At 45.3% G+C, this 13,968-nt stretch overlaps 1 protein-coding gene across 3 annotated transcripts in view; it reads right to left on the bottom strand.

The window, feature by feature from the left end:
- Window positions 1-13,968, bottom strand: part of SORBS1 (sorbin and SH3 domain containing 1) — a 224,987-nt gene that overhangs the window by 53,239 nt on the left and 157,780 nt on the right. For 2 of the 3 annotated variants that reach the window (XM_080822788.1, XM_080822789.1), the window contains exons 10-12: window positions 10,302-10,349; window positions 10,047-10,176; window positions 7,812-7,926 (exon numbers count right to left, since the gene is read on the bottom strand). In XM_080822788.1, the coding sequence (XP_080678914.1) occupies window positions 7,812-7,926; window positions 10,047-10,176; window positions 10,302-10,349 (293 nt within the window). Of the gene's footprint in view, window positions 1-2,416; window positions 2,501-7,811; window positions 7,927-10,046; window positions 10,177-10,301; window positions 10,350-13,968 lie in introns of all 3 variants that reach the window. The other variant, XM_080822787.1, reaches the window with a different exon arrangement.

Genomic DNA, 13,968 nt, shown 5'->3' with positions numbered 1-13,968 from the left:
AAAGTGGGTCCTGAGTTGGTATGGGATAAAAAATAAGTAGAAATGATGATCCACATGATTTCATAGGAGTTTCAATTTCATGCTGCCTCTGAATGACTGAAAAACCTTACAAAACAACTTCCGTGGTTTATACCACTTTGATTTATCTCTCTTACTTTTATTATAGCCCAGAGTGATGAAGGTAGGACAGAAGTAAAGAAAAAATTTCTCCCTATCACACCTTTTTCCGCAACCCCGGTAGTAAGAGCCGGTCATCCAGTTGTTTCAACCGGATGATAATCCTACCCTTCAGATGCTCCCAACCATGAGGAACTGTTCATCTTGGACACTGTTCCTCAGGATATGGGCAATGATTAGGTTGTTTTGGCAAGTCTTCCACAGTATTATCTTTTAGTACTTTAAAAGACTCAGTTAAGTAGTCCCACTTAAGGACTCTAAGGTCTCTGCAAGGAACATCATGGCTTCAGAGGAAATGCCATTTTGGAAAAGCATCATTAAGTCTTTAAATAATTAAGAAGCAGTTAGAACAACAGAGTAGGGACACACATTCTAGGAAGTTCCCACTATACAAACGGACTGTGTTCTCAACATTTGTTTGGATTGGTTGTGCAGTGCTCAGACCATGGTTTCCAGTAGAAACAGTGTTACTCTACCAGGCTATCCACAGAGCCAACTTAATGTATGCTGGGACTGAAATACTGTCCTTTGCTAACAAAAATGGAATTATTTGCAATGACAGATTCAGTAAAACAAACAGATCACATTATAAGATTGTTTTAGACCTTTCCCTAAACGTTAATATTTCAGATGAAACTAATTTTAGTTATTTGGCAAAGGAAGAATGGCTAGAAATGTGTGGATTCCGAGAGGGCTTTGCAAAATCAATGGCACAGACTATCGTACATAACTTAAAGCTGACAGCTTTTGCTTTCCCTGATGCAAGGATAGCACTATTATTACATATACTAATCATGGTCTTTTTTTGTTTGTTTGGCAGAGAGGGGAGGGGACCACACAATTCAATGTGTGAGTTAATTGAGCAAGTTTTAGGACAAAGAGAAGGGTTAAGATACTGTCCAATATTTGAGTGTGGAGAAGGTTGCCTGAAGTAGACTTCTTTGATGTCTGAATGGTGAATAGAAAAAGGGAGAGGACCGAGAAATAATGATATGCACCACACAGCTTTGGGGAGAGAAGACAGTGCCAACTTTCCCTCAGACACTTCCCTCCACACTGGTCACTAGGTGGCGCTGTTCATTCAGAACAGCTCAGGGGCTACACGCGCCCTCCCCGCCCAAGTCTCGCAGAAGACGAGGCAGCAGGAAAACATCCTACCAGCAGGAAGTTTGTAGGTCAGGGGCTCCTAAACCAGAAGACGCCTCAAATTTCTAACAAATTTCTAGAAAAATTTCTCAGCCTCACTGAATCAAACTAGCATTTCCACAGCAACCGCTTCATTTGTCTTTGTCTTCATCTTAATGAAAAATATACAGTGTGGAATTTAACACTTAACTATAAAAACTCCTGTCTGCAAATAAAACTATCATTCCAAACCGCAGTGATCCCCATGCTGGTTTCAAGGTTTCAATGGTTAAAGTGTCATATGGACATCTAACAAAATGTCTTATCTTTATACACTGACTTCTTCCACCTGTAAATTCTTTTTTTACAGCTGTAATAAGACTTTAATGCAATGAGAGGTTTAAAGTCAGTTTCTAGTCCTCTCCAGTGGAAAAATGAACTTTCCCTTTTGTGTGATACACCTTTGGGGGCAGGGCTAAGAAAATCCTCCTGTCAGTGCCAAAAATCAGTTTGTGCCATGGCCAACTCAGCGACATCACAGGGAAATTCTAGCAAATGCAGCATTCAGCCTAACTCCCATTTCAAGTTTTGGGAAATACTATACCAACTCCTAGAAATCATTCTCCCAAGCCACCTGTAATGGGGATCCATTCGTGGATCACATCTACACACAGAGGCTCTCTGGCGCACTGCTGTTGCCTATGTACTTAAATCTTTTTAAAGTGGTAACAAGCTGCCCCTCTCAGTGTGTAATGCATTTTCCTGCTTATTTTCAGTTTGCCATAAAGACCCTGGTTAAGTAATTGAACCAATGGCCCAAATAATGTCTTCTACAAGGCGTGGGATATTTGTTTCTAATGCAATGATTTAGTCTTGTTTCTCTGTTATTTTTCTGGCAAGAAATAATTCCAGGGCTCACTGCTTTCTTGGTGAAGTAAAGTGAGGGAAAGCTTACAGGTTGTAGTGAGAAGAGACAATCTCACAACTGCCCACTGAAATCGCTGCTCCCCACCTCCTGCATTCCTTCCAAATAGATCTGATTGTTTAGCAGCAACGATGCATCAACAGCATTATTTAAAAAGGTGTCTAGAACCACTGAAGCTATTAAACTTACCGGTTTCCCAAACTCCAATTCCGAAAAGAATTTATACCAAGGTTCATTCTTTAAATCTATCTCTTCTGGGCTTATATCCCGACTCTATAGGGGTTGGTGATAGGGAAATGGAAGAGAGAGAAGGATAACATTATGCAGAGATTACATAGGAACAGGCCAGTAGAGATGCAGTGGTTTCCGGGGATACACAGCAACTGTGTCCAACAGCCGCAATCATCCATTTTACGGACATCAGCAAAAACAAGGAGCTACAACAGGTGGGAGAGGATGCGTTCATAAAAATGGAGAAACGGAGGCAGGAGCAGTGAGTGAATCACTCTCAGCCCTGGAGCAGAAGGCACGTGGGCCACGGAGGGGGAGCTCTGCACCGCACTGCAGCCTTCCACAACAAATCGGAATTTGGACATATTCCTCAATAACCGTACTGGGGGGGTAAGAGAAAGCCTGTACTTCCTCTTTATGAAGAACTGTTAGTGAGGAACAAATAACCTGGTGAGCACACCAAACACTTAGCCATCTATGCCGTATGAGTAGAGCAAATCATTTTTATGGGCTAGTACGGTTTTAGTACTTATTTGCAAAGCTGCCTTAAGGATCTTCAAAATAAATGCAAATACCAACACTTTAAAAAAGCCACATGGTTAATACTGCATCTTTAATGGCACATGAGTAGGTGAGAAATCATGTCCCATACACGGTACAGTGAAAGATGGTGTAAGTAAAAAACAGAGGACACAAGTGCAAAAAACATTTTAAACGAGCATCCATGGGGGAGGAGTACAAGACAGAATATACTTTGTGTTTTCACAAATAAATGTTAAAGAAGTGGGAAAAATAAAGTGAGGCAGAAGCGGAACAAGACAGACAACAGAACGGGGGGAGAAAACTTCTGGGTTATGTTGCAAAAATAAGTCAGATATCTCAACTTCATACAACTCTAAGAGGCAGTTCACACAGACTGACCATTTCATATCGAGTCAGAACTTTATAGAGTCTTAACACCTCACTCTGTGGAATAACATGTGTTTCTGGAGAGGTTTGGCTGGAAAATGAATGCCTGGAAATCATATCAGGTTGCCCCTTCAAACACTGGACATACAAGTTCAGAGCAGGCAAAAGCATGAGGGGCTCATGGCATCATGAAATTCGTCTACGTGGATATATTTCAAAATACGTTGGCAGTCACTACATGAGAGAGAGATGGTGATTTTTCTGACAACAATATGAATTAGAAAAGGTCTATTTTGTACCAAGACTGAAAACAGTATCTAAGAAACGTCACTTCCTCAGGGCAACGACACAGGGAGGAAACGGTAAAGTCCTGTGGCCACGTTTTCCAAGCCACGGCGTCACAGGGCAGCTTCTCGGGGACACGTTTCTCTCTACATTCTGTTCACAGGCCTTTTGCCGTTTGTAGAAATGGCTGTCCGCTTTCTTTGGGACCCTGACCCATCCCTTCTTCTAAAATCCTTCAAAGGGTCTTCACTGTTATTTCTACTTTTGTTTTAAAAGGAGGAAGATACGGCAGAGAACTTTCACTGAAATGCACTGAATAAAAGTGAGCGGGACTCCGAGGGAGATGCCTACTCAAACAGAGTCTGCCCTCTTGCATCCAGATTAAAACCTCCCCCAGCTGTCTTTAGGGACCTAAATCTCAAAGGAGAAGGTGGGCTCCTTCTCACCAGATTCTGAAAGGGTGTACAATAACGGATTCCAAATGGGATCTTAATTTATTCAGTGAAATGAGGCACAAGCACTAGGACACTATTCAGGAGGGACAGTTCAGACCCTGGGACATGCTAGATCCCCATATGACGGGAGTTTCATGAAACCCATTTCATGTTGATTATTTTTGAACACTATTTATAACCGCTCCATGGGAATAGGCTACGTTTTTGTTGTCGTTGTTTTAAATAAAATGTACCAACTCTTTCAGGAAACGGCCTGAATGTCTTGGTACTCAGTCCTGAAAGAATCAGCCCATTTTATTGCCAAAGGTTGCTTGCAGATGGCTTTTCCCGTGAAGGCTAACACCGTGTGGAGAACTGAGTCGGGAGGCATGTCAACTGCTGAGGCCCAGAACGGCCGCCCGGAGAGCGTGTGAAAGCGGTAGCAGCACACGGCACAAACGCCTGGATTTGATTCTGCCATTTGTAACTCGGCCGCAGATCCGATTATGGAACGGGCAAATAGGAAATGTCCTTCCAGACGCAGAGCAGGCTCTTGTCCTGGGAGGCAGGGCGGATTCCACAACACCAGGCTGAGTTCTCTGCTACCGTGGGCTCTTTTCCCCAGCTCGGCCAAATCCTGGGAAAAGGCAGGTGACCTGCTGGAAAAATGCCTCGTTCTCCTCAAGGATGGTCTTGCTTCTTGGACGGGAGCCAGAGACTGGCTTCAATTTTGAACTAAACAATCTGAATGCGGTACGTTCGTGGGCACAACCCTTGATAACGTTCATGGGGTTCTCTTGGACATTTTACCGCACCTGGCCCTCTCATTCGATACTTCGGGGAGTCTGCAATCTTCCTCAGGCCTCACTTCAATCCTCAGGACTTTGGTAACGTTGGCAGGCCAAGCAATACTTCTGTTTTACAGATGAAAACACTGAGGCTCTGAAAAGTTAAAGGAGTTGCCCCAAGATAGCTGAAGGCAGAGTCAGGATTTGAATTTCAGATCTTCCAATTCCCAGTCCAGTGCTCTGTCCAGTATATAACATCCCCCTTCTCATAATCCTGAGAAGAAGGCAGACCCTCTGTGTGTTGGCAGAGGACCCAAAGCCAAAATAGGGGGAAGTGACAAACTTAAAAAGCCAGGAAGGAACTCAAAGTGACCGTGTACTGGGGAGAAACCCCCTTGTTTTACATACCTGAATCCGTACCCTGTATCTGTAGTTACTATCTTAATGTCTGTCCTTCCCAATATGCCCCTGTGGGATCAGCAGGGAACCCAACCTCTAACCCGGGCTTGGCACCTAAAAGTGATTCTGTATGTATCTGTTGAATTGAGCTGAAGTTCTGGAAGGGACTTTGGAGGAAAGTAAAAGGGACAAAGCAGGGCCTGACCATTAGATCTCTAATCCCAAGGTGGGAGGACAAGACGATGGACTCAGACTAGGATGACAGGGGGCTCGGGAGTTATGAAGAACATCACAGGAGTCTGCCACATGGCTGGAGACGTCAGGCTGTAAGCCTACTGTGGGGGATTCTGAAGGCAGCACGGGGTTTCCTCTGCTTGCGATGGTTTGGGTTTGCCCCAGGGACAAGACAAGCTCTTCAGAAGCCTTTACAGTCTGCCACCAACCTTCCTGCAAACAACAGGCACGTGTGCCTGTGAGGTCACCGTTGAAGTTGGCAGGCTGAAGCGGACAGGAACAAATTGGAAAAACAAAACATTTTCCCCCTCGAAAGGAGTTGTGCACTTCCAAGAGCAAATTTAGATTCTATATCGGTCACTAGTTAGCATACTTATCCACAGTTAACAAGGCAAAAGTGTGTGTGCATGTGGTGGTTGGGGCGGGGGTGGGAGGTGTCCTCAAATTCTGGCAAACCGGATATTGGATGCCAAAAGGCAAGCGACACGGACACATTCCAACTTTTCTGTTCACGTGGCAAAAACAGAAGGGAAAAAAAAAATCAAAAAAGAAAGGACTAATTCAACTACTGGGAAGAGTAGACTGTGAAATGCAGACCTGGCTGGAATTTCTAAAATGAAAGCCTTCTCTGAGGAAGAACAGCGCTGAAGAGCGAAGGGCACTGAATTACGTGGCTGGCCACGGTGCTCCTCCGTGGCCCGCTTGGGGCCTTCTCGTCCTGTCACTGGGCTGGCCCAGGGTCCTGAACACCATAGGCACGGTTGCCACAACCGTCCAGAGCCCCCCAATGGGCACCTCTCTCACTTTCCAGGGGTTGTAACCATTGTGGTATCAACAAGAAAAACAAAACTATATCTTTTTTTTTTTTTAATGCTGAATAGTGGTCAAATTACTGGGAACCAAGGAAAGGAGGGGGAAATCAAAGAAAGGGGCAAGCTCTCCATTAAAGCAAAGACCACCTAGGAATAACAGTATCGCCCAAAAGAAAGCACCCAAAGGGCAATGGACTCTCTGAAGTCATGGAAGTGTGTGGACACGTGACGGTGTGTCCCTGACTTGTTATCAGAAATGTTCCCAAAGCACATGACTGTCTCTCTGGGCACACCTGCACGTGGAAGGTAACTTTGGTGCGTGTGATCTTCTAACGGGGAGAGAACCCCCAGGGCAGGGTGCAGACAGAGGCAAAGTTCTTGGCTCCTTTCTCAACTTTTTGCTTAAAATAACTGTGGTGCACAGTAAATGCTAAAGAATGACAACTCTAAAGCATTTCTGTGAACTGTTGACCTTTCTTCCTAATTAAAATTACTTTCTCCCTTTGAGCTTTTAAAGATGTCACATTTTTATTTTAGTAAAAGTCAAATCAATTATTACTTAAAACATGTAGAGCAGAAGAGGTGGAGGCAAAATAACTTGAACCCGCATTTCAGAGGCCTACTTAATCTGCTCAGTGTGGTCACCGCATTTTAATAAAAACCGATCCCCAGCGTGACAATTCCCTCCTGCTGGCACGGCTGGAGGGCTGCAATATTTATAGAGCTTTGGAGAATCCCTGTAACCATGATCAGAATTCTGAACCAGCTATCCCAACGAAGGGTGAATAAAAGGGAGCGTGGGTGGCAGATAGGAAACTAATCAGTTTGTAAAAATTCTTTCCTGTTTCACAGAAGAAGCTGCTTTTCCAGGGTGGTCTTCAATGCTCAGACAGGCCCTTTCCCCCACTCACAATTGCTTGGTGATGTGAACACATATAGAGAATTAGAAACCAGACTGAATAGGAAATGCGTCCTCCATAGTGCACTTGTCAGAAAAGGAAGATCTACAAGACGTATTCTAACAGGGTCTGGGTCTTTCTTCCCAAGTCACAATATCATATTAATTATTTAGCTTTTAATGATGTGCTCATAACTTCTACAAAATGTATGCATGTTCAAATAAGAGTCACCTATTAAAAAATAATCTGAGTCTAGTCCAGTTAGTAATAAGCCTGATAAATTAACAGTTAGACGTTTTTAAAAAGACAGGAGGAAAATAAATCTTTACATTAGTAGAACATTTTAAATTAGTTCAAATCATGCACAAAAAGAACAACAAAACACAATACGGCTTCTTTCAAAGCAGACTCTCAGGACTTATTTTATCAACACCTGCAGAAATGAAAAGGGTAAAAATACTTCATTTCTTCATTTGTCTTCAAAACATAGCAAAAGTCTGTCTCAGGGGGAAGAGAATGTAATCCAAGCGCCCAGTGCATCCGGATTAAAGAACACAGCAGGGGAAACAAAAGAACTTTAATATACACATTACCATCTTTTCGTTGGTCAGAACAGAAGACTTGCCCGGCTGGTAGTCGTAAATGCTTTTGGGCTCTGCGCGGTATTTCCTTGTATCCACTTTCTTATCTGGGGGCTCCCAGTCGTTTCTGGAGAAAAAAAAAATCCTATTAGAGCTATTTTCATGAAAATTGGCATCCGACAGGGTCTGACTTTGGCTGACTGCAGTCTAATCAAGGAATTTTTGTATCTGAAGCATGAAATCGGTCTCTGTGTGAAGCATTTAGTTGTGCTGGTTTCCTTCTCAAAATAACCAGTTACATCTCTGCGTTGGCTTCACAAAAGGGCTTGAGGCGTCCCCGGCTCAAAGCCGGGCACCAGCCATGCAGAGAACGAGAAGAAGGTTGGGAAGCGGCAGCGGCAAAGTCTGCTCTCTTCTCGGGCTCATCATTCTTGGAACGTGCTTGTTCTTCCCACTCCCACTAGTGTGGTGGGAGAGAACGAAGGTCCCAGAGCTCATCAGCTGTGGTTCCAGTCCCTGCTACAGCACTCGCTAGCCTGGCGAGCTGAGCCAAGCACCTCACCCATGGCTACTTTGGTTTCCTCATCTGAAAAATGGGAATATTGAAGGGATTAAATGAGACAGTGCATGCAAATCACTTGGCAGAGCACCAGGCCCACTGTGTAAGCACTGAATAAACGTGATTTGCAACTGATAACCACGTTTGTCCCTAATCCACACCCTGCCCTGGTAGTCACCCAAATCACAGCCTTGGGTACAGATACCTATCCTGAGCCAGCAATGGGTTCTAGAGAATACATGAACCCTTGGAAAAATTCCAAGATTTTATTTATTTATTTGTCAGAGAGAGAGAGCACAAGCAGGCAAAGTGGCAGGCAGAGACAGAGAGAGAAGCAGGTTCCCCACTGAGTAAGGAGCCTGATGTGGGACTCGATCTCAGGACCCAGGGATCATGACCTGAGCTGAAGGCAATGGCTTAACCAATTGAGCCACCCAGGCATCCCTGCTGACACATTTTTAAGGCACAGACAGTATTGCATTTTGCACTGTGAGTATAATTCCCTTTTTCCTGCAAAGCTATCAGCTTCTCGAAGGCAGGGACTGTGGTTTATATATGCTTCTATCCCCCCACAGCATCTGGTTCAATCCACGCACAGAATGAACCCAGCAGATGCTTGATGAATGCACCTGAGTGTGTTCCCACAAGGACTTAAGGGTATATACCCAGCTTTCCTTTCAAATTAATTATCAAAATCCTCAGGCAGATGCTGTCGTGTATGTGTGGGACTCAGCCACTCATTTGTCTGTGAAGATGGAAAAGGTACGGAGGTGTGAAACTGAGTGTGTACTTAGAGGGGAAAAAATTCTGCAGTGTGCTCAGAGCCTTGTTGGGAAGTGGTGAAAGAGGGAGCCCGAAGATGCACAGGACACCCTTCCAGGTGGCATACAAAGGTTGCTCCATCGGGAATAAGAACTCAGTGAAGAAAAATAGGTCATTCAGCACAGCCACTAGATGACCAACACAGTCATCAGAACCACTTCGAGCCTTATCTTTCCACAATAAGCATGTAATTATCAAAAGGCGTGGCTTTGGGGTGCCCGGGCAGCTCAGTGAGTTAGGCGTCTGTCAGACTCTTGATTTCGGCTCAGGTCATGATCTGAGGATGGTTTTTGAGCTCAAGCCCTGCATCGGGCTCTGTGCTCAGCGTAGAGTCCGCTTGAGATTTTCTCCCGCTCTGCCCCTCCCCCACTCACTCATGGGAGTGTGTCTGCACACACACATGTGCGCTCTTTTTCTCTCTCTCTCTCTCAAATAAATAAAGTCTTCAAAAAATATAAGTGGCTTCATTTTAAAATTATATTCTCTGGTATGGACCCTGTCAGAATGCACAAAGAGTACGAAAACACATGACAAACTTTACAGTTAAGATTCCTCTTGTGAGAAGGGTAAAGTCATGATAATTACAGCCAATGTTCATTAAGTCCATATGGGGAGCCAGAAACTACTGGAAACGTTAGATGCATTACCTTGTTTTATCCTCGCAGCATCCCTATGAATGTAAAATGCAATCCCATTTAACAGATGAGGACACTGAGACTCAGAATAAGTCACAGGGATTCAAAAATCAGGTTTGCACGACTCTTGCCTCTACAGCTGCCTGACCCAGCAGAGACAGGACACTTCCCTGGTAGCTTGGGGATGGAAGCCCTAACCCTCAGAGCTGATTGTGGGTGGGAGGCACTTACCTCTCTGGGCTTGATTTTAGTGAGGAAGAGCGGGCTGGGAGGGGAAGCGTGGCCGACCTCTTAACCACCTTCTCGCCGTCGATGTAGCTCATCTCACTTTTTGAGCGAGGCACAGAAAGGGGAGATTTTGCTGGAGAAGAAAAGTGGGTACGAAAGACTTGCAAAAACTGAGGAAAATCAAAGACAGGAAGATGTCTTTCCTCACCCACCACCCTCTGTTCCTCCCCCGCAAGCAGAAAATTCTACATCACTTACTGTCTTCAGAAAAGGAGTACCGAGGTGAGTACAGATCTGAATCATCATCTAGTGAACAAAATAAAACGTAATCAGGAGCAAGCCGGCTAAGGTAAGAAAACCAGGTGACATGTCCCCCCACTTGCCCCATCCTGTGCCAGCGTCCGGCCACACCGGGAGCCTGACAGACAGAGGGGCGGCCCAGGGCCGGAAGCTACACCCCCGCAGTCCCCATCTGAGAGCCCACCCAACCAAACAGGGCCAGCTGACCTGCAGGCCGGCAGGTCCACTCATGACACCTGGGGGCTGACTGCCACCTGACACTAAGGAAGCATGGGGACAAACAGCCAAAGGTCCTCCTCAAGACAACTTCCACGAGCAAATCGAGAACAAAGGGTCCCCAGCCTGGGCTGGAAACAGGGGCAGAGAGAGGTCCCTGAATGTCTCCGGTCTAGCCTGCTGAGTTCCCCAGAGTCTGCCGGTCCCACTACTGGACGGGCTGGGGGAGGCCCGGGAGACGGCCTCAGCGGCCCACCTCGGCTGGGACCTGTTCTACCTGGGGAAGTCCCATGTACAATACCATTGACCAAAGGGGCTGCGGCTAAGGAAACAGGCTGAGAAGACCCTCCTGGTCCTTTGCTTTGATTCCACCTCAGCCTAGTTCCTCGAGCAGCTTGCTTTCCTCACGACACAGCACATGCTGGCAGGGCTACCCTGCGAGGGTCCTGCAAGGGTTAGGGTCTAAACGGTAACTTCGGAACCGACCGAACTCACACGGTCTTTCGGGACTGCTCTGCAAGGGCGAGACACTCGTCCCTTAACAGAGAACCCCAGGACATGGACACTTGCAGAACCGAGACCAGAGCTGAGCCCCTCGCCGAAGCAGCCGCCCTGAACTCAAAACGAGAGCACACGGACATTTACTGAAACGGAGTTTTCAAACACAAGCCGAAGAACCCACTGTCACATGTTGGCTAAGTGTTAATCAAGTCCTGTCTCTGCAAATCTAAGTCTTAGAGCAGGAAAGGCTGGGATATTTTGTGAAGTAGAAATAAAACTAACACTGCTATTATTTTCAGTATTATTCAAAGACAACTTCTCTGGCAGCCCCTCTTTTAAAAAGTATTTTATTTATTTACTTGACAGAGCGCACAAGCAGGGGGAACGGCAGAGGGAGAGGGAAAAGCAGACTCCCTGCTGAGCAGGGAGCCCGATGCGGGACTCGATCCCAGGATCTTGGGATCATGATCTGAGATGAAGGCAGCCACTCAACAGACTGAGCCACCCAGATGCCCTCTGGCAGCCCTTCTCATTCCCTCCTCTCCTCTTTTCATCTGCTCCAGGTCTCCTTCCAGCCCAAATAAAGGAAAGGTATCAGGTACCAAGTTATCTTTCCCTCCCTTCCTCCATCCACTTCAAGGATAAGAACTAGTTGTTATCAAAGTTGAACAAGACTTGCCCTGCTATACATGAAATGTGCAGGCTGATTTACGTTAACTTTTGAATATAGGGCGGAAGAGGTAAAATGAGATCCAGAAATGTATTTTTGGAGTACTGTTCTGAAGAATTTTGCCTTGCCTGTTTTTGTTTTTTAACAGAACTTCTGATTACCCTGCTAAAAATGCCATGATGTCAAAGAAAGCAAAAAATCAGCTCTGACTGCAGAGATTTGACTGGAAAAACACTGGCTGCCAAATGAGAAATTAGCTAACTTAGGAACCAATTTATGTACCACTTAAAATCTAGCCTAGCATTTTAGCTCAAAACCCTGTATCTCTGAATCATGGACTGACAGCCTAACAGTAGACGGTGAGGAAGATCAGGGTTAGTTTGTAACTATGACCTGGTTCTTGGGGTAAGAAGCAACATTTTCATGGGGGACACATGGCATTTAAATATTCAAAAAATGTTTAAAGTCTATGTTCTTGAAACAATTTTTTCTTCCCAGAGCTTCCTTACATAGAAATCTGGAAGATTTATTAGAAGGAAATGAGAAATTGTTCTTATAAGATGGAAAAAAAAAATAGAACAGCTTGGGGAGTTAAATAATTTATGTATTTTGAAAAGTAGGAGGAGAAAAAAACGGGGGTGAAGGCAACAGACATCAGAATGACTGAACACTCTTAAAGCCACTTCTTATTTGATGGAGGTGGAGAAAGCAGTGTCACCCGGCTAAGCCAATGGAGGGCAGGAGCACCTCTAAGGAAGCAAGCTCTTCATTTTTCTGTGTCCATGGGACCAAGTCCAACATGTGGATTTCAGCTCACCTTTGAAGACAGCAGACTCAAGTTCCACAGATTCAACCAAACACAAGGAATGAGGGCAGGTCCCAGGGGACGTAAAATTTACTTTAATTGATGTTTGTCTTAGAAATCTAACATAAGGCTCAGGTCATGATCTCAGGGTCCTGGGATCGAGCCCCACATCGGGCTCTCTGCTCAGCGGGGAGCCTGCTTCTCCCTCTCTCTCTGCCTACTTGTGGTCTCTGTCAAGTAAATAAATAAAATCTTAAAAAAAAAAAAATCTAACATAAGGGGCACCTGGGTGGCTCAGTGGGTTAAGCCTCTGCCTTTGGCTCAGGTCATGATCTCACAGTCCTGGGGTCGAGCCCCACATCGGGCTCCCTGATCAGCAGGGAGCCTGTTCCCTTCCTCTCTCTGCCTGCCTCTCTGCCTACTTGTGATCCCTCTCTGTCAAGTAAATAAATATTAAAAAAAAAAAAAAATCTAACCTAAGAAAATTCTACCTCTGCTTATGAATAAAAACAATAGCAGCTTCCATTAAGTGCCGAATAGTGGCTGCTAATTTACTAACCTCATCTCACTCAACCCTCACGAAAACTGGAGGTAAGGAAATCTCTCAACTCATAGACAAGAAAAGGAGGCCCAGGGAGGTTAAGAGAATTTGCCCTTAGCCACACAGTGAGAGAAAGACAAAGCAGGAATGGACTCAAGGTCTTTCTGACTCTACTTCCCTGCGCTGCCTCTAAGCCCTGTGACAGGAATCAGGGCTTTGTTCTACTCCTCAGCCCGGCCTCATCTACCCAATCCTGGGAAAAACTGTGGCTCTTCTAGTATAATTTTTATTATGGAAGAGGCAGGAGAGGGTGTTGTTTTGAAATTCCAGTCATGCACCATGGTGTTGGTCAGACTGACTTCTAGACCTTGAAGCCTTTGCTATCTTTCTGAATCATCCCCTCCCTGGTGATGCTTAAGCAAATTTTCTTTCTTTTCCTTGTAACGGTGTATGTATGTATGTATGTATGTATTTGCCAGAAAGAGATCGAGAGAGTGAGAGAGAGAGCACAAGCAGGGGCAGGGAGGAGGCAGAGGGAGAAAGCTGAGAGTTAAGCAGGCTCCCCACCCAGCAGGGACCCAGACACAGCTCGATCCCAATCATGACCTGAGTCGAAGGCAGACGCTTAACAACTGAGCCACCTCGGCGCCCCTTACGCAAGTTTTCTGAGTTACCCACTTATAGTTCTTTGCTGGTTTCTAGGGACAGTGGGTAAAACTGAGTACTCTTGCTACGTCATCTACTTGCTGTTTCTCTAGTTCCCTTCTCCTGGCAGGCCAAGCCCACACTGGGGTAGATGGATATGAAGTTAAAAATACCGATGAATGGGAAAACTGGGCACCAGGATCACCCTTCTGCGTTTCTGCACACTGGAGTTAGCCAAGCGGAGTGT

Source organism: Martes martes (genome assembly GCF_963455335.1).
Source record: "Martes martes genome assembly, chromosome: 14".
Taxonomy (NCBI): Eukaryota; Metazoa; Chordata; class Mammalia; order Carnivora; family Mustelidae; genus Martes; species Martes martes.
The sequence above is the reverse complement of the archived record's forward strand: the minus strand, read 5'-3'. Positions and strand labels throughout refer to the sequence as shown.